The 20,624-nt window shown below is 42.9% G+C and overlaps 1 protein-coding gene across 1 annotated transcript in view; it reads left to right on the top strand.

The window, feature by feature from the left end:
* The window catches only part of ALG9 (ALG9, alpha-1,2-mannosyltransferase), a 31,287-nt gene extending 11,426 nt beyond the window's left edge, over positions 1-19,861 (top strand). The window contains exons 7-11 of the mRNA XM_009882442.1: positions 106-235; positions 974-1,121; positions 1,444-1,573; positions 9,206-9,336; positions 19,597-19,861. Of these exons, the coding sequence (XP_009880744.1) occupies positions 106-235; positions 974-1,121; positions 1,444-1,573; positions 9,206-9,336; positions 19,597-19,720 (663 nt within the window). The 3' untranslated portion in view covers positions 19,721-19,861. The remainder of the gene's footprint in view (positions 1-105; positions 236-973; positions 1,122-1,443; positions 1,574-9,205; positions 9,337-19,596) is intronic.
* Positions 19,862-20,624: the final 763 nt, after the last annotated feature.

Raw genomic sequence — 20,624 nt, 5'->3', positions numbered from 1 at the left:
GGAGATGCAGGCACTCCTGTAAGGTCCTTATGAAAAATAGAATTTTGCTAAACGTATCAGTGTGTGAATAATTTTATACTCTCTTTTTTTAAAATCTTTCCTCAGAAATGTTACCACTTCGTATTCCAGCGCTACCGTCTGGAACACTACACGGTCTCCTCCAATTGGCTGGCTCTGGGGACTGTCCTCCTCTTTGGCCTTTTGTCATTGTCACGCTCTGTTGCCTTATTCAGAGGTTGGTATTTTAGACTTGTTCTGTGCGTTCCTGGGTATTGGTCTTGGCTAGTCTTAGGGCCCGCCAAAGTTAGCACAGTAGAAATAAGGAACATTGAAACTTTGGATGTCAGTGTTGCAAGGAAATGAGTAAGTTCTAATGGTCACCATTAATGAATGATTATATGTGTGTATGTATGTGTATGCATACTCATACGTGTATGTATGAACATATGTATGTATTCATATATGTACGAATGTATCACTAGGTCAGTTAAAAATCTGCTGCCCTTCACCTTCATCCAGTACAACTATACTGATATAAAACCTGTACCCAGACTAATATTAAAGCAGATACTTCAACTTTCAAATGTATGATCCCACTTGAAAAAGCATTTTCCTATTTAAAACTTGTAATTAGGTGCACGTGTACTTAATGAAGATGGATTAGATATGGTCCTTAAGTACTTTCTTGAATCAGAGCCATGCAGTCAGCCTTCCCACCTCATCAATATTTTTTTGATTGATGGTAGCCATTGACAGGACAGGAGACTGTCAATAAAGGTGGTGGGCTACAAGGCCTTCTAAAAGGAGCAGGAGCTTTGGAATCCAGCCACATTTTAGCATAGGCTGATTCATTTATTCAAGAAGTTATCATTTCAAAAGTTATGTCTGAACAATTTTTTGTAGTCTTTCAAAAGCAGTCATGTAAATATCACCTGTTTCTTTAGCCTTATTTACAACTTTCTGCTTTCCATAGGCTACCATGGGCCCCTGGACCTGTACCCAGAATTTCATAGGATTGCTACTGACCCAAGTATTCACACTGTGCCAGAGGGGAGACCGGTTAATGTTTGCGTGGGAAAGGAGTGGCACAGATTTCCAAGCAGCTTTCTCCTGCCAGACAAGTAAGTTGTTTAATGTAAAGGGTGCAATTTGGTGAGATTCATAAGGAGGGGCGCTTCTCATAAGAAGTATTTGTGGGAGTAACCTTCAAGACCTTGTATCTCTGTTGACACCAGTATATCCAAAACAAAGGATTCTAAAGTTTGTTTTCAGCGGATTATGTTGGCCATAAGGTACTGAAAATTTGTAATGTGACTGCTACTCTAGCAGGGCTGTCTACCCTCAGGAATGAAATGTCTTTGGTTATGCTTTTGGTTTTGTCCACACAAAATGTTACTAGCTCCTGCATTTTCCTGCTGGGCTTTCTGACACTGTTCTCTGCAGCTGGCAGCTCCAGTTCATCCTGTCAGAATTCAGAGGCCAGTTACCAAAACCGTTTGCCAAGGGACCAATGGCCACACGGATCATTCCCACTGACATGAATGACCAAAACAAGGAAGAGCCATCTCGATATGTAAGGATTATATTCCTGTTTTCTTTTCCTTACCTTAGTGTATAATTTGTATTAATATAATGCCTATGATTGGGTGTTCCCATCTGGTTTCATGGGGATCATACAAGTTACAGAACAAAAATGGGCTCTCTGCAGAACTTGGAAATTTCCCCATATATTTGAGTGGTTTCTGTTCGTGTTTCATCTGCCTATTTTTCATTTAAAGACATAATGATAATATGAAAAAAAAAGAAGCAGAAGAAGGAATAATTCCTAGTTATTGCAATTTTGGGTTTTGTATAATGTGTTACCGTGATCACAGGAAAGTGAACTGAATGAGTAGTTTGAAATCCCCCACAGAAAATGTTTGTCACTGAGCAGGGATTGAAATTTTCCTTTTCTTTTTAAATGTAACTGTATTCATCATATTTTCAACTAAGGAGGAGGAACTTAATTCGGAACTTCACTGAAACAATTGCATGATTCAATGGGACTCTGTTAAGATAATGTATACTGGTATTATTAATTTGTTACTTTTCCTGGTTGTATTGTGTCACCTAAACAAAAACAGTGCACGCATATGAATATTTTAAAATGATTGTCAGCTAACTTCTTTAAAATTGTTTAGCAGGTTAAATCTTAGCAGTGCACTAAAAATTCTTTGCAGTGCCCTAGATCCTTGGTCATCCTTTCTTTTTTGTCCTAAGGGTTGAATGAGAGGAACTGCCAAGAAACGCACAGTACTTTCTTCATTCTGTCTTAGTACCTTTCAGGATAGCTTTGGTATGCCCATCAGTATATAGGAAGCACTCACATGTAACACACAAGGTCTCTGGTTTATATGAGTGGGTCTGTCCTGGCTGAAGACAGTAGATGTGCTTGTTTATGTGGCTCATTACTTTGGCCTGTTAGACATTGTACAAGGATTTGTGATCTGCTCACAGAAGTGGATGGAATGCAGTATTATAACACAGGAGCAAACTGTGTGGGTAAAAGCAGGGATCAATCTTCTGGGTTAAAGCTGTCTTATTTTGAGCCTCATTATGTAGTTACTGGAAATGGGAAGGAGGCGTGTTCCCACCTGAGAGAAGCTGTCTGCTGCAGTGCAGTTAATTTACGAAATCTTAAACTGTGGCATATTTTTAGCACAGACAGCTGGCTGGTGCACAGCCTGTGACTAATGGAGCAAAACATACTTTTGTTTCATGGTTGTTTCTTAACGTCACCCTACAATTTTGTTATTTCTCATGCAAGCAAAAGGGCCTAGGACATTAGAAATCAGCTACTAAATGTGAATTGTAAATGGGGTTTTAAAACTTTTACTTCTGACCTGCTAATAACACCAAGAGAACAAGATATTTTCTCAAGTGTAGTGATCTTATGACTGCAAGCATACCCAGATTTTTTTAAAAAAAAAAGTTAGCAAGCATTGGAAAGGACCATCATAGCAAATAAATCTAAACAGCATGAGTCTGTTGGGCATTTGAAGAGGAGCAAACAAATGGTTCAAAAGGATTATCTGAGCCATGGACAGCCTAAAACCAATTAATGGTTGCAGAAATGGGACTGATCTCTGTGTTTCAAGTGTAAGTATCTATTACTGCTCTGCTTGAAAATTGAAGAGTAAATCTCAGTGTTTCTGTTGCTATGAGACACTGGGGAAAAGAGTGATTTGATCTTCTTGTTTTGCAATTCTTCCTTCCTTAATCATGTTGAACAGCACTTAACTTGTACTTGTCCTACTGGGGAGATGCATTTGTCTCTGAAACTGCTAAGAAAGAGATAAGGAGTATGATCTCTTACAAAGATGTATCCAAGCAGGAACAGTAGATTAGGCCTAAAAGCTGAAACTGATAAAAACTCCTGATTTCAGCAGAAGTTTTTTTAACCACTTTATTTTCATTTCTTTTCCTATTCCCCTTAGCTCCGTTTTGAACTGTTGGAACCACCTGAATCTTGGTCTCATTTTTGAAATATGTGTTTGAGTGATCAGTAAAACATCTCTGGTTTTGCTCAAAACAGTTGAACTTTATCTGTGGTAAACCAGACAAGCTCCTGTTGTGCTCTGTGTGGCCAGGCTAACATCCATCCAGACACCAGTGAGAGACATGTGGCTGCAGCAGTACAGCAGCAGGCTGTGCCCTTAGCTCCACTTCTGTACTATACCGTCCCCTCTCCTGTTATTCAGGATGTGATCAAATGTAGTTCTCCACCACTTAGCATAGCAGTAGCATCAAATAAAAAAAGAGCGGGAGGAGGAAAAGGGAAGAACAGAAGAGGATAGGATGTAATTTAGAAAATCCTTGCAGCTCCATTCACTAAGACTGACTTCTTTCTACAAAGAAACATTTCAGGGGCTATACACCACCGAAGTCTTGTGTAAATTCCCAAATAAATGCATAGGTGCCATGTTGGCCCTCTGATGAGGATGAATATTATCCTTAGATTCAGTGTAAATTGTAAGAATGCACTGTGCTCTACTTGGAATGGTAGAAGGGAAATCTCTCTTTCACCTGGCAGATAATTCATGTGCATTGGAAGTGCTAGTCCTTTTAGGGGAGCGTTTAGAATGAAAGGAGTGAGATCAGTCTTAGAACTTGAGGCAGTAACTTGTCTTTCTCTGAATGATTCTACGTCATTTACAGAAAAACTTGGTTAGTGGTTTGGGAGTCTTTTTGCTAATGAGCCAGAACCTCTCTTAGGGCCTGGAATATTCTTCTCATACAGTGCAAGAAATGGATTCAACGTTCTCCTCAGCTGAGTTTCCTATGGTGTAATCTCATTTGCCACTCAGTTGTGATGCCAGGGAGCCATCTGGTATCCACCTAATTAAATTGTTTCCAGCCTAAATTGTTACAATAAACCCCAAAGGTGCTTTCAGACAAGTGAATTCAAGCATGTCCAAGGAAGTTTGCAATAAAATTTTGTGGGAGAGCAAACTGAAATGTGGGATACCTCAAGGAAGAGTTTGAGGGAGTAAGACAGAATAAGATGTAGTCATCCTGGAGAACCTCAGTTGCCTGCATTTAAGATAACTGATAGGTAGAGGCCTTTGGAAACCTGCCATAAGGGGCCTTAGCTTTTCATTTGACTTATCCAGCTATAGCTGCCCTGCCTTTTTCTTCACCTTCTCAATCTGGCAAACTCATGCAGTGACTCTAAGGAAGTTTGTTCCCTTGTTGAAACACTTGGGCGTCACACATCACGTTTTTTCTGACTTGATGACATGCATACACTTGTGCAGTCAACAAGACACAACTGTGTATGTAGTGTTCTGCCATTGTTAAGTAAAAGGAAAACTGCCACTTGGGAGAGCTGGCCTCCTAAGGAGAGTATATAGACCGCTCATGAAGGTCATGGGCCCTCTCTGTAAAAGTCAGTGAAACCAAATGGACCAGGACTTGTTGCTCCCCAAACTTGATCATGTTCCTTCCACTGGGCACATAACTTAACTAATGTGAGTCCTCCTCCCAATAGGGTCCTTAGTCTTTCCCTTCCAGCCCCTGGTGCCCTGACTGTTTGCAAAAAAAAAAAAAAGAAAGAAAGAAAGAAAGAAATCTGGAGGGGCCTGTAATTTTACAAAGGTCAGTGATGATCTAACCTTGCAAGAACTCCCTCATGGCGTGTGCATTGAAAAGCTTGTGCATGAAAAACACAAGATTGCAATCTACATTCTGTTCAGGGCCCCTGAGGGATGAACAAGGACCAAGAGTTTATGTCACCAGCTGAGAGACAATTTTTTTTGTGTGTGCACTGTTGACAGGATATGATTATGATGCTGTGTGATGCTGGGGCCATGGAGCCTGTTTCCAGACAATAATTCAGCACAACAATTTGGTTTTGTTGCTGTTTTCAGAAAAAACTTGTAACCAGTTTACACCAAGACGCGTGATGGAATTTCTTAGCCTAGCACGAAAATTTACTTAGAGGTCACTTAGCCTCCTCATTAATTTGTTTCCTGAAAGTGCAGCAGATTGCTCAGTGGCAGGTGTCCCTGTTTATACTTGGGAGCGGGAAGGAAGCATGTTAGAAGCATGCACCTGTCCTCTTGTTCATGCAGTTGGGAGTTCAAACACAGACTTGGCAGCAGCAGGAGCAAGGTGTTTGGAAGGAGCTGGCTGGACCTTTCATTTGCTTGCCAGTTTCCTTGGTGTTTGCTGATCTAATACGGATGGGATTAGATGGCAGAATGTGGCCTGACACTCTGATAACTCTGTCCTGCTGGATGCAGAGATTAGTGGCAGCTGTAAACTGAGATATCACAATTGAAAACTTGGTATTTTTCCTAAACTCCCATGTTAAGTCTCTTTCCTTTCTTCCACTATTCCACCTGGGTGAAACAACTGCACAACTAATGAGACTCATGTTACAATTTGCAAATACTTATTGATCAGAAGTTGTGCCCTGTCTTCTGTTCTATTTAACCTGACGAAAGACTCTGGTGATGCAATTTTTTTTTATATCTAAATACATGTATTCTATTTCCCTGATGTCTCCCAAATCAAAATACCTACTTTATTGAAGGAAGCCCCCAATAATTCCTAGGATGTGCTGTACTTCACTGGTGTCTTTTCTCAGAAGTTTCAAAATACTGTACTACATTTTAATGTACTATGCTTGATAACATATCAGAAGCAGAAGTGGGAATTGTTAGTCCCCTTTGGCAGCTGGGAATACTGGAGTGACACAAGGACGGCTTGCGGACCAAAAGAGCCACAAAAAGCATCTAAGAATTCTGTGTGTTCTGAGTTCATAGAAAGAAATACTGGAGATAGAACTTTCAGGTTAATCTGATTGGAAGTGGCACAAGAGCATAAGATAGTGGCAAGCATCAGTCCTGTTGACTTCTAGTGCTTCTCAGGTCACTGCTGGAAGCTTTTGCCAGGAAACTCAGCCAGTGCCAGCTGTGAGAAAGTGTGACCCTTGGCTGCCAAAACCTAGTGTCAGCAAAATACCCAACTACAGAGGAAAGAACGGGTAGGACTCGCTCTGCTCCAGTGGCTGAAAATCATTATGCCAGCAAAAGCTCAGCCTTGCTGCTGGAGGGGCTCATTTTTTCTGGTGTATTGTAATGATATAGCTACCCTGGTACAATTTAAACATGGCCTTAGGCTTGGGATTATTTCACCTTTGAAAATGTGACTTATATCACTTAAAGACAATTAGATGTTCAACAGGAGGACATCAACCGTTATTTGTAACCTGTCTTCTCCTCTAGATCTCTTACGCTCATTGCGGCGGTTTCTACATGATGTAGCCTCTTGTTGGGCTACCTTGTATGATACTTACCTCACATCTGATGGTTATTATTAAAAATAATTAAAGGAAATTTGTCCTGGTAGGTACTCAAGCCCTCTTTGTAGCTGACAGTTCACGTTTGTCTTGGCAGAGTTTTTATTCCTCAGCAGCTCAAGGGCACATCTGTAGGCGTACCTGCGAGGAGTGGGGAGAAGAGTGCAGGAGGTGGGAGCTGTTAGCCAGAAAGGACACAGGATATTCATATAAATGAATAGTACAGACTGTTCATATCCAGGAGCACTCTCCGCAGCAGGAAGAAGGTTGCATAATGTGAGTCTCCTGAGGACATGGCCCACAGCTCGTTTAACTAGGAGGTCACACACATAATGCATTTCTGTGATGTTGCTTCCTCGATTGCATTTTCATAATTTGGCAGGGTGTCACCAAACATTTTGGTCAGGGCAGAGCAGTTACTTGCGTCATAGGCAGCTGATAAAGGCATGACTGTACTGATACCAAGTTCACATGGTCTGAGAGGTGCAGTATGATGTCCATCTGCTGCAAGTGAGGCAGTGGGGGTCATCAGTGCTACAGGACAGGTTATTCATGCACGAACACCACCATAATTTGGGCCAGACAACAAGCTTACTCTACTGGAACTACTTATTGTTTTCCATGATTCTGCTTAAGCCTTGCCATGAAATGACAGGACCGGTACCATGAGGCTTGCAGAGTTAACAGGTTGTGGAGTTTGTATGATCCTTGTGGGTAACCCGTATTGGTCTGTATGTGTTCCGAGCCAAATGTGCTGGAATTGTGTGCAAATGATTGCAAAAGCACTTCCAAAGAAGGCATGAAAAATCAGATGAGCGAGGGGATTTCTTTTGCAGAAAGTTGGCAGATACACTGTTTCTTACAGGAGAATAAACGGAGGAGTGTGAGGTACTGGTTCCTCTCAGCCTGATCTAGCATGTACTTTGTTGTCTTCCTTGGGCAGTGGGTCAAGCCTTTATTGTGTGAACTTGACTTTACATTCTTTATGGCCAGGGCAGCACCTATACAAGGTGTTAATCAGCAGCGTCTTTGGATATTTATACATTACAAACAGTTCATGATCATGACAAATGAGTGCTCAGTTGGTACACTTGCCAGCATCCATGTATAGTATTCTACTGATCTACAGAAATATTCCTCTGGATGTGCCTTGACATAAGGTGCCCTTCTCACTGTTGTGCATGCGCTTTGAATGTGAATTTCTGTTGAACGTGAATTTCTGTGAATTTCTAACATGAATTGCTGGAGTAGTTATCTGTAGATCACTCAAAATGAGAGGATGTACTGGAAACTGCAAAGTTTCAGAGTTTTTATCAATGATTTGCAGGGGAGAAGGAGGAATAGGCAATAGTCTTATTAAATAACAAAAGATGTGGGAGAAAGTATGTAATAAGAATTCAAAGTGATTTTGACAAATTGGAGAAAGGATCTGAAAATAAAAACCATGACATTTAGTATGGGCAGTGACTAAACAAAAATAATCAGGTGAATACATGTAGGTTGAATACCAGCCAGTTAGGCACAAGTCCTTCAGGAAAGGATCCTGGTGTGCAACGAATCATTGGATGAATACAACTTAGTGATGCCATGCTACTGCATAAAGAGATGAGCCACATAGAGGGTTATATGCCCAGGAGCATGTTGTGCAACTGTGCTTTGCTGCTCTGCGTTAGAAAGTCCTTCATCCTGATTTGGGCACTGCATTCAGGATAGATGTGGCTAACTGAAGACCTACAAGAATGATCATAGGGGTAGAAAACATGACTATAGAGTAAAATAGGGTTGTAGAGAAGACAAGAGCCATCTTCAGATAACAGAACTCTAGTATGTAAAAACTATCACAAAGAAAATGATGTTTTTCTTGTTCGTGATGTAAAACAAGTAAGAACAGGCATGAACTGAGACAGAAAAAGATTCAGTGTAGACATCAGGAAACCTTTCTAACCATAAAGATAGTGAAGCCTTTTACCTGGGGAGCTTGTAGAGTAGGCATTGTAAGAAGTCTTTTAAGTTAGATAACCACCAGGAAAAATATCAGTCGAATTGGTTCTGCCACCTCAAATTCCCCTCTGTGACTTGACAGTTCCCTCAGTAAGAGAGCTGGCAGTGGTACTTCCTCAGAGGGGAACCCTATGACCGGTCTCTCCCTATGACCAGAGCAGTAGTGGTAGCTTGTATTCCCCCATAAAGGTTTTCTTTGAAAACATTCAAAATATTTTACCATGTATCCTGCATGAAGCATTTCACCTGTTGCTAGAAATTTAACCCTCTTCTCATTGATAAGTAATGGCCTGTATAAATGAACACATGCAAACAGAAGCCTACAGGAAATAAACCACAAGAATGTTTGTCTTTCTGCAGACTGACATTTCCAAATGCCACTACCTGGTGGACTTGGATACAGCAGCTGAAACCCCAAGGGAGCCAAGGTATTCCTCCAACAAAGAAGAATGGGTAACCATTGCCTACAAGCCATTCCTAGATGCTTCCAGGTATGTTTTACACATTTGAGAGGGAGGGAAAATGGCTGGGAGTTCTGTGAATTAATTCTGTTCAGTTATCCGCTTGCAAAAGTAGCTGTATACAGGGTGGAAAGACACATTGGCAAATGCCAGCTTGAAATCCAGTTCCCAGTAAAAGCAGCCTGCTGGCTACAGTGGAACCTTTGTCAAACTTGTACTTGCAATATTTATGACCTAGGTTGCTTTAGAGGGTGAAGTTAGCCGAGAAGGCTGGTGAGAAGGATTATTTTTAAAAAGAATCCTCTCTGTGCACTTGCTGAAGTAATGATTTTTTGGTTTGCTTTCTAAAGGTGTATGTCGTCTCCTCCCAACAGACTTTAGAAGCTTCTGTCTTGTTTCAGCCAAATTCAAGACAGGTGTCAGTCTCAAAGAGCATGAGCTCTAACAAATTTTATGAAAGCTGGCAGACAGAGAGAGGAGGCAATCTCATTGAGTGAAAAGTCAGCACAGTCACACCTTTATTAGGCATCAGAGAATCCATGGAAGAGACCTCTGTTAGAATTCATTCTTCATTAGTTCTACTGCTCACTGAACAACTTGCTTGCGTGTCTGAACAGGAATTTCTGTGAGAAGCAGAGATTGAAATTGCTCTCCTCCAGGCTAACAGGGGGTGGAATCAGGGTTGTCAAACTGGGAATGTTATTAATACATTCCTGCAAATACAGAAATCCTCAGCTGTCAGGGGATGGTTATTTAGTCATCTAAAGCTCTGGTCATGTAGCTGTCATAACAGGACAGAGAGGCTGACTGGAAAAAATTCCGTAAAAAACTAACACAGAGTTCAGTACCCTCCTGTTTTCTATGTGAGACCTTATTACTTCCTAGTGACAGAACCCTCCAGGGAGGGGGGGCTGGTAAAAGCAGTTGAACAGTGAGAAAGAGTGATAATGTTAGAGCAACTCCCAGGAGTGCTGTAATGTTCCCAGCTTGCTGACACAAACAAGTTTTCTTGGCAAGGTTTTTCATGAACTGTGTTTTCCAAGAGACCTGCTGTTAGATTTGGGCACGACTTTAGGAAGGGAGAATGAGATGGCCAGTGAGTCTTATTAATGAGGCAACAGAAGCATCTGCATAAGAGTTTTGCAAAGGACTCCTTGTGCAGAGCATATACCCCTGAATGTGCATTTCTGCTTTGAAGACACATTCGTGTGTTTTTAAAGCAGGTTTATCTTGCTGTCCTCTGCTGAACAGCCAAGCTTTGATTGTTTGGACCTGGTCTAAAATCCTTTGAAGTCAATCAGAGGCAACGAGTCAGGCCCAAATGAGCCTTTAAGACACCTTGGGTTAACCACGGGGATGTAATTTGCTACGGGTGCTTTCAGAGGTAGCAGCTGTCAGTTGCAGGGATGATAGCCTGCCTAATGAAAGCCAAGTGAATTATTCTGGAATGGCTGTACATCTCGCAGACTTCTTCAGAATGTTCTGAATTCTCCATGGCTTCTTCCCACATGTGCTCACTTTTCCTGTACTTTACTGATGTTTGGTAGAGAAGGAGTTGGTCTGTCTCATGGGACTTTTTGGATTATTGCACTTTCAGACCCACCCCTAGCCTCTGAGCTTTTGATTAAAGCTCATGAGAGACATGCCACTGCTCTCTTCTAAACCCTTTTCATATATCCTTAGAGGCTGTGCCCTGATGAATACAAACCAGCATCTGTCTGGAAGCTACAGCACAGTGTATCGGCTCCTTTTATGGGGAGAGAGTTGAGTCTGCAACTGTAGGTCTTACCACAGGATGGACACCGGTGTTTCCACTTTCACCCAGGCTTTTTTGTTCATTCCTAACTTAGCTGGAGATTTTTCCTGTAAGGTGCGTGTACATCTGATACCATCTCAATCCTGACCCTGCTGCAGCCTGCAATGCTAACTGGAATCAGTGCAAGGAGTTAAGCTAGGGCCAAACTCAGTACTGAGCTGAGTCCTTGTCACTCTCTTGACTGCTTTAATGCTTTCTGCATAAGTCACTCTATGACATTTTTCTTTCTTCTTTTTCCCCCTTCTTCTTATTAGGGGAAACTGATAGGATTAAGGAATTTCCCTATTTACAGCTAAACCCCTGCGTCCTGCCAAGCATAAATATCTGCCTGGCTTCTCAGGAAGTTGGCTGAATACATAGGTAGATGCAGTGTTGCAGCTCTGTGCTTTTAGGGGAAATGCTGTCAAAGTACTTCCTGCCAGACTGAGACTGGTAACTTATTCCCAGGCTTGGCAGTGAAAACCTGTGCAATCATTTTGGTTTGATACATGATACTGCGTGTTGCATTTAGATCATCTAAAGTCCAGCTAGATTCCCAAGCTCTGTGTTTCTCATTGGCTAAGTATCTCTGCAAGCCTGCAGCCAAACTCCAGTAACCCACTCAGTACAGGGATGCCATTTTCTGTGTGTGGTCCTTCATGTCTGGCTTGTGAAGGGAGCGTGCATGTGGCTGTTACCACTGGAAGTAATAGGTTGGCTTATTGTAGCAAAGGTAGCATCTCACCATGGAGCACCAGCTTGTTGTGAGAAGCTGGGAGTCACAGAGAGATCCCGAAACTTCAGAGCATACTGACCCTGGCAATAATGAGATGTAAAGGCAGAACACTGGGGGTGGGGAAAGGAGAGCAAACTCCCTGGTTAAGCAGTCACCAAGACCTTAGCACAGATCATCTAAAGGTGGTGGGGAGGGAAGGGGATCTTTTTGGCTGCTGTGTCCTCCTTAACAAAAGATGCTCTTTCATTAGTGGGAGACTGGAATAGAAGAGGGTTTGCAGAGCATGTCCCAAGAGGAGATCTGGCAGTCAGATCCTTAGCCCTGCTAGTCACCTGTCAGCCTCCTCTGCTCCTGTTCTTGTGCTGCATGGAAATTCTCCATGCTGTTCCTTATCAACGCCTCACAGCTGGAGCAGAGGGGTGGTGTGGTGCCTTCATCAGTGGAGGAGGCCAGGTTGCCATAGCAGCAGGTCTGATTTCCATCCCTGCTTGTTAGTACCTCCAGAGCTCCCACAGTTCAGAGCGCTGGGCTCTGTCCCTTCGGCAGACCTTCAGCAATCAGCAGGTGGGGCAGCTCGAGCGCACAGTGCTGATGAAGGACTAGAAGGGCATGTATCTGGCATGTATCTGGGGGGTATCACAGATGCGGAGGGATGAAAGAACCAGCAGTGTCTCCTCATCTTGTCACCCTGCTTGCCTGACAGATTCTCTGTTCTCTGTGAAGAAGAACAGTAAGCCAGGAACCATGGCCTGCCTGGCAGGGGAAATGTGTAGTCATGGGCACAGCTTCCCAAGACAACTCATGGTACAGTGAAGAGCTGAAAGAACAAACCATTCAAGATCTGATCTTCCCTGGTTTTAGCCAGTGTGTTATTTAAAGGGATCACATTTAAAATTGGATGCTACAGACAAGGTTAAGGCCCCTTTTGCCAGCCCATCCACAACAGCATGAGGCTCTTTTTGGATTGCCTGCTTCATAGTTTTTGTCATATATTTTTCATTTCTTTCTGTAATTTGGCCCTTGGAGAAGAGGTAGGGTAGATGAGTGATTAAGGGGCTCAGCTGGAATTTGGTGCTCCCATTACTCTGTCCAGGTGTCTTAAACCCTCCCTGTGTTGCAGTTTCCCATTTGGACCAAAAGTTTGTTAGCTCCTCGCTTATCTCCAGGAGTTTGTTGGCAATGAATGAAAGAGTAAGGAGCTTCAACTTCATAATAGCGGTGGCAGGTAAATGGTTTTGCATCCAACTATTGGAATTTTGCTGCAAAATCTATATAAAGGTTTCCCATGGCAAATGTTCATAATCGGTCTGTTGAGCTCCTTCTCTGAATGCGTCATAGCATTTCTAAAATAAGACAGTGTTGTTTCGTTTGGTTTTTTTCCCCTGAGTGTGACTGAGTTGTAACTTGCATAAAATAATGGGGCTCAAGCAATTCTCAAAAGGGGATATGACACAAGTTTTGCAGTCGATTGGCAGCTGACAGATGAGTTAGCTAGTGGCAATTGCAGATCTGCCTAGCATTTGAGTGAGATGTGAGGGTCTGTCTCACCCTGCAGACCCACGCATTAGCTATTGTCCTTTTGTTGAGATCAGAAAACCTAATTTGCAAAGCAAGTACCACTGGTACATCTTTCAGTTTGTGGCTGCAGCAGTCTCCCTTGCTGCTAGTCAGCCCTTGCTTTGCTTCCTTCTGTCCTTATCCCAGTCTGTCGGGTACCAAGCCCACTGGAGTGGGCGCTGGAGACCCTCAGAAGGAGGATACTGAGAGTTGCCACTCCATCCAGCTAGAAGGTTCTCCGAGGGCATCAGTGATGCCCTGAGATGGTTTCAGGGATGCAACAAGTACTTCTATAGTCCAGAAAATTGTTGGCAGGCCTAATAGCAGAGAAGGTATGGAAATCCTAGGAAAAACACTTGTGTGTTTTTGTTTCCTTTTCATTTGACACAGCATATCTAGGTAGTGCTGTCTCTCTTAGAGTTGAGAAACTGATCATTCTGGGGAGTTTAGCTGCAGGAGAGCAGCAGTAACACAGTTGTAACAGCATGTTAGGTGCTAGAAATTGGTAAGCTGAAAGGATCCCAGAGCTAGTAGGTCTGCGGGGAGAGTTCATCCCAGGGTCAGACACACAGGTCCGTGGGTAGAGTTAGTGAAGGTACATCAAGAACTCCTATGATGATCCAAGCTGCTCACATTCCTGGGCATGTACCTTCCCCACCCCTCCCCAGTTCAGCAGAATGACACATCTCTCAAACCTGGCGCCTGCTTCCACACAATGATTTGGAAATGTCCCCTGCTACCTATGAAATAAGCGTAAAGACATGATGAAAATGCAGCTTTTTTTATAACAGGGAAGGAGGAACAGAACTGGTGTCCCTCTGAACTGAGCTGTGAGGGAAACTGGCAGTGTGGATTTGAAGTCTGCAGCTCAGTGGCTGCAGTGCAAGGAGCATTTGGGGGGAAAAAAACCATCAAACACCTCCCCACCCAAAACCAAACTCCAGCTCTTGTTCTTTGAAAATAAATGACCCCAGCAGTTCAATTCACTCCTGCCGAACTGGAGGCTTCTGGGACTTACTGTGAGTCTCAAATTGACGTCAGCAAGTGCAAATGTAAATCTCAGCTGGCTCTGATAAATGGTGCTGCTAATTGAATTAGAGAGCACTCCAAGCCACCAGCTAATTATGCTCCTCAGGAAGCTGCTTTGTCCAGGTCCATTTAATTCTATATTGGCTGAGCACTCCGAATCTGGCACAGAAGAAGGGAAATATATTACAGCTCCCCACTGAGGAGCACATATTTTCCAGCTCTTTAGGCTGAGCCGTCTGCTTGCTCCAAACACTTGGGTTTTCCATCAGAAAAAAATATACTTAGTGCAAAATTAATGATTTGGTCACCTTGTTCTAGCATATCATGACCCTGGTTTGATAAGAGACTGTCTCATTCCCTTTAATGGTGCTTTCCTCCATGTTACATGAAATGTTTTCCCTACTTTTGTTTCACAAGTAGCTAAATTACTTCTTAGGTGCATGGTTGGTACAAAATTTAACACCTAGAGGAAGTGCAAACGTTAACAGGTTTTCAGAGAGCTTTGATGATGAGCTTCCTGTGTATGCCTGTAGCTAGAAGGTACTATGTCATGCCCATGTGGCAGAGGTTCAACTTCCTCCTGTCTCTTCTTTGTGCCATTTCCTTCTCTTCTTCCTTCTCATGCTTCTTTCTGAATTCTGCTGTCACTGGGATAAGAAGTTCAGGTTACAAGATGCAGTTAGGAAGAATCTCCCACCACTACGTTTAACTGCTTCCTTTGCATGTCAATCTATGATCCTGGGAGGGGGGGACTTGCACATCTTCACTTAGCAGTCCTTGCTTCCATTCCAGAAAAGCCTCCACTGACATTAATAGAACTGGACTGTTGAGTTGCTTTCTCCTAAAGTCTAATAGGTAATGTACAGGAACATGCTTAGCACCAAATGGCACTGTGGTTCCAGCTCTGGGCCTCCTGGTAACTGTCCTAACTGGGAGCTGCTATGGGTGCTGCAGCAGTTGTTCCCCTAAAACCCAAAAAACTGGAAAAGAATTCAGATACTCCCTGGAATGTGGGATACCTCCCATGTCCGGAGCACAGCAAGAGCTGGGCAGAATTTGCCCACTGAATGAGCCTTGCTGCATCAGTGTTCCAAATAGCACTGCAGTAGATCCTTGGCTACCCAGCTTGGAGTGATTGCGGCCTTGATCTTGCTACCAACGTGCTGCTTGGGAGCTCTGTGCTGTTTAAGGCTACACACACTCACAGTCTCTGGGGGACAAATTTAGAAGCAAATGCAAATAGAACATTATATATATTCACTGTCATCTGTCATCCCAACCCTTTCCATGTGCCATCTGTTGTCTGAGGTTGCTGAGCCTGACGAAGCAAGGTGACAGGAGGTGAAGATTCGCTGTCTGAATTTAAAGCTCTATCAATGACTTCCTGAGCTGTAGGTGCATCATCAGCCATGGTTCTCTTATGGCTACTGCTGAGAGCAGGCATCCAGGGCTTGGTTACCGTGCAGTTACTGGCAGCAGAGAGAGCCGCCTGGTGCCTGTGTCTGGTCTGAGTCTCTTTTCAGTGAGAAAGTTCTTGCTGAACTAATACAACGGCTGACCTTATAGCTGTGGAGCAGATGTGTTGGTGCTACCATTTACCATGCCATATTCAGGATTTCATGGTTTTATATCTGAGATGTGATTCTCTGAGCACATGAAAGTTACTATTTTTAAGATGCCACCTCTGTTATATTCTGTTGCCTTCTTTTAACCTGTGTCCTTAGACTGGGTAATTGAAATTAATGTAAACTGTTCCCTTTTCACCTTTGTAAGTCTTGTTAGTGAAGAGCCATTTTGCTATCACACCAGCAGCCTGACTAACACCTGGTGGAAACCAAGGGCTCCTTGTGGACTTGACAGTTTGAGTAATACATCATTTCACCTTGAAGAGCAGGGTGAACTTCACTATTGGGATATCCTCTGGCCTTTATACACCAATTCGCTGTATTGTTATTTGTCATGAGTGCCGTGGCATCATGTATGACATCCACTGGTGGGAAGAGCAGCTATCTTTCTGCTCTGCGTTTCTCATCATTTTCCACCCTCGGTATTAGAGTCATTCCTGCCTCTCCTTTTTTGATCTTTTTTTTACCAACAGTATTTTCACCTCCCGTTTCATTGCTGATATAAATTGTGAAACAGTGAACACTAACATTTAAACTGCTGCTAATAAGGGCTGAATTGCCAGCAAAGTTAAGAGCATGTGGAGAACTTTTGTTGCTCAGAGTTGTTGTTTCAGGCTGTCTGCAAACTCAGGATGGTTAAACTGAGCTTGCTTACTTGGGAGAAAGTTTTTGCTCCTACTAACTCCTGGAATATCCTTTTGTTCTAAAAAGCAAAGCTGAATCCTGCACATTCTGAACACATAACATAAAGAGCATGTGTGAACAACCATGTGAGCTGCATTGGGCCTATATTTCAGAAGACCAACAAGTTAAAGGTATAGGGAGTGTTTCTCACAAAAGGTATAAAGAAAGGAAGTACAGAAAGGATAGTAGTGTTTCTGCAGAGCTGTGAGAGGCACAGCACTGAGGGTAAACACAGGCGCTTAGTTCTGTTGCTCAGCAATCAGACCCACCGTTACAGGGTGCCCCCTGCGTGGTACAGTGCTGGCCTGGGCAGGCTGTCAGTGTGTAGATGCATCCATGTCAACTGGAGGATGTGAACTGGGTGCTGTTGTGTGACTGTTGTCAGCTCTACGTCTGGACTGAGCGACTGAAAGCATTTTCAGCCATCAGCTGAAGGTGCTACTTTCCTCTCTGTCCCTGAGCTAAACCACACAAGGCTAATTCAGTGAATTACTTCATCTTAACCCAAGCACATACTGTGAACTCTGAGGAATTGTGCTAGTTTCTGTCCCTTTCTTACAACGTAGAAGCAAGCTGGTACTCCACCTTATTTTTTTTGTTTTCCTTGTTTTAAACAGTATCCCAAGCAGCTTGATCACAGTTGCTTTTTTCTTGGTTTTGTTTCTTTTCTTTTTCTTTGCTAAAGGGAATTGAAGTGAAACCACACCATTCACAGAGAGCAGCCATGGTAGCGATGGTGGGTTGTCAGGCTCAGAGGAGAAGATGTCAGAATAAGTTCAGCAATGGCACGATGTTCATTAGCCGCAAGAAATGGAGGAGGAAAATCAAGCATATGTTTTGAAGGGGATGTCTTTGCTTCTAGTGACTGAAGGGAGGGCTGACCTCCAATTTCCAGGCACAAGGAAATGACAGCTGCAAAAAATATTCCTTGTTCAGAATACGCCAAAATTACCATCTTTTGCCTAGTTATTTGCTACTAAGAGATTCTGCTTTGAACATGTTCCCTATCCCAGCACCTCGGGAATTCACAAAGAGCAACCATTTCCAGTGATTCTTTTATTTAGGGACTTTGCTGGGTGCTTTACAATTTGTAAAGGGCCTAAGTATTATCACTGAGCTTTGTGTTCTTCGAAGTGAAGCAATCAGCATTTTTAAATCCTAAAGCACAAGCTAAGTGTTTGGCAAAAAGCAGGCTTACAAGATGCTGGATGTTGAAAGGAGGCAGAGTCTCACAGTTAGAAGGAGGACTTGTAAATTCTAGGAATTCAAACTTGCTCAGTCTCTCTGAAGGTAGACAATACTTTCTGCCTCAGTTTCCCCTCTCCAGTGTGGGAAGAATACTGCTTTGTCTGTCACTTTCTCTGTTTAAAGAGGGAACATTTCAACTGAAAAATGTCTTGCTTTGTGCTTGTATGTCATCTTATGTAACAGGACCCTGCTGCTGAGTGGTGCTATGCCATTGCAAGTAGATAACCCCAATCTTTTCCTGGATGGTAACTTTACTCCAAGTTACATGAGATCAGGAGCTACTTGTTCTCAGATGAATTACAGTAAGGCTGTCTAAGAACCCAGGGAGCCTCCGGGGAGATGTAGTTCACAGTGGCAGTTCCTGCCATTGTTTTTTAGACTGCATTTTTGAGAGGTATCCAGTGCTGCCTTACAATAAGCAAGCAAAACACAATTAATCTTTTTTCTGAAAAAGTGACTTGAATTGGATGTCCAGAACCTTGGCTGTATTAACAGCAAAGCTTTGTGAATTGCAGTGACCAGCAAGTATGTGCTGGATCTGTGTACCATCCCTGACCGCTTAGCATGCTGCAAATCAAATTTGAGTGCTGCTGCTGCTTTTCCAAGCTTTATGTGGATGGAGTTAGACTTAAGTCTCTCAAGGGTTGATAGTTTACCAACAAGTTGATCTTAAAGATATAAAGAGGTAAGATGCAATGCTGAGGAAGCAAGACTCTGCCCCAGCCCTAATTTCAGTAAGCTGCTCAAATTTTTGAAGCTTCTAGCAAGATTCAGTGCTGCTGCTGCAGGACATTATATTTGTCTGCTTCACATTTAAACCTGGATTTTACTATTAGTTTGCTCAGTAAGAGAAGACGTGCATTTAAAATGTACGCAGCTAGCACAGCTCCAGCAAGTAGCAACCAAACAAAAGGTACTAATTTGATGCAGCCATTAAACCCTCCATGCTTGAGTACTCTATTGGCCCAATTGTTGCGAAGTGCTGTGAAATGCCAGCTCCCAGCACAAGCAGGGCATGGAATGAATGCTGGCAGCCTGCAGCAAACTGCCTTGTAGGCTTTACAGCCTTTAATTCAATACCCTCCACAGAAGATCAGCTCAAGAGCAAAACTTCAAAACGCCAGTGCCCATCAAAGCTTCTGTCTGCCCTTCAGACATGTGAAGGAGTGTGAAGGAATAGACGGCCAGAAAGATTGGATAGAAAAGAGGACATGCCAGGAGCTAAATGCAGCCTTGCTATCTTTCACCTTCACAGTGTGCCCCGAGGAACAGGAGGCCTGCCTGTCTGTGTGATACCAAAGGCCCACAGGCCTGTACTGTTTCTTTTGATAATTACAACACCTTCCTGCCCTCTCTCTCCCTTAATCCTACTGGAATGGATAGTGGGCATGCTGAAGAACTGGGCAGACTACTGCTTTTAGACTGGTGATGCTGGCACAGCTTCGTCCTGCAGACAAGGAGAAAACAGGACTGGGCTTCATATGCCTGAACAATTAGCGTTCTTCATGTCACTGACTCAGCAGCCCAAATCTTTTGCAAAGCTTCATTTGTATCATTTTGAACATACTGGCTAATGAACTCTTTACGGATGATTTGTTTTTCCTTTCTGGTTTCAGGTCCTCAAAGCTGCTGCGTGCATTCTACATCCCTCTCCTCTCAGAACAGTACACATGGTATGCAAACTATACTATTCTGAAATCCCGGAGGTCGAAGCAAACGAGGAAAAAAATGGGAGGCTAGCAACACACCTGGGCAACAAAACCAAAAGCATCTGCTGACACTCTTGGACAGCTGCCTAAACCATCTTCAGTTTCTTTTTTGAAAGTTTACTCTTGTAGATTCACTAATAAAGATTTGCCATGAAGTGATTTTCATCTGCAAGCTTCCAGCTGTAAAAAGGGTGCATCATCTGCTTTCAGTTCTCAGTGTCAGGCCTCTGCTCTGCCTACACAGAACATATTGGTAAGAAACCATTTGAAAATCCAGCAGCCACCTACAAATGTATTATCCCTGCTGCTCCATGTTATTATGTATTACACCAGAGAAGAGAAAAATGGAAAATAAAAAGGAATGACAGAATGAGGTTCTGCTCCAGGTTGCAATCTGGAACTGGGAGAATCCAGCTCAGCCTCTCTCTTTCTCTCTCCTGCGCCCCCCCTCCACTGTCCTCATCTGCTTAAGTATTGCTCACCTTCTCCTAGGGAGTTTCTTCAGGTAACAACGTTTAGGAATTTCTATTTTTTTTTTTTTTTTAAGAAAAAGGAATTGGAAGAGAGGAAAACACCTGAGAGACAATTAACTGAAATGCACTGAGTCTCAAGGAATGAAGTAGCCTGCACCACAGAGAAATAGCCTAAAGTTGCTCTGTCCAGAAGACACTTTCAAGGATTAACCTCTGCTTTTGGGAGAAGAAACCCCAAACTTAGGAGTTGAGCCAGTTACTTGTTTCAGTGGGGTCAGAGTGTTTTTGTTATCTGAGAAACCAAGGGTTTGTTTGCTATTTATAATAATTTTTTAAAGATACCTATAACATCCTTTGAATTCTAGACTATGGTATCTTAAAATTTCTGGAAACATCCAGAGAGGAGAAGAAGGATTAATTTTTTTTTTTTTTTGCAGTTGTTTCCCAGAATAGACCGTATGT

This window comes from Charadrius vociferus, unplaced genomic scaffold (genome assembly GCF_000708025.1).
Source record: "Charadrius vociferus isolate BGI_N301 unplaced genomic scaffold, ASM70802v2 scaffold1413, whole genome shotgun sequence".
In the NCBI taxonomy this organism is placed as follows: Eukaryota; Metazoa; Chordata; class Aves; order Charadriiformes; family Charadriidae; genus Charadrius; species Charadrius vociferus.
The sequence above is the reverse complement of the archived record's forward strand: the minus strand, read 5'-3'. Positions and strand labels throughout refer to the sequence as shown.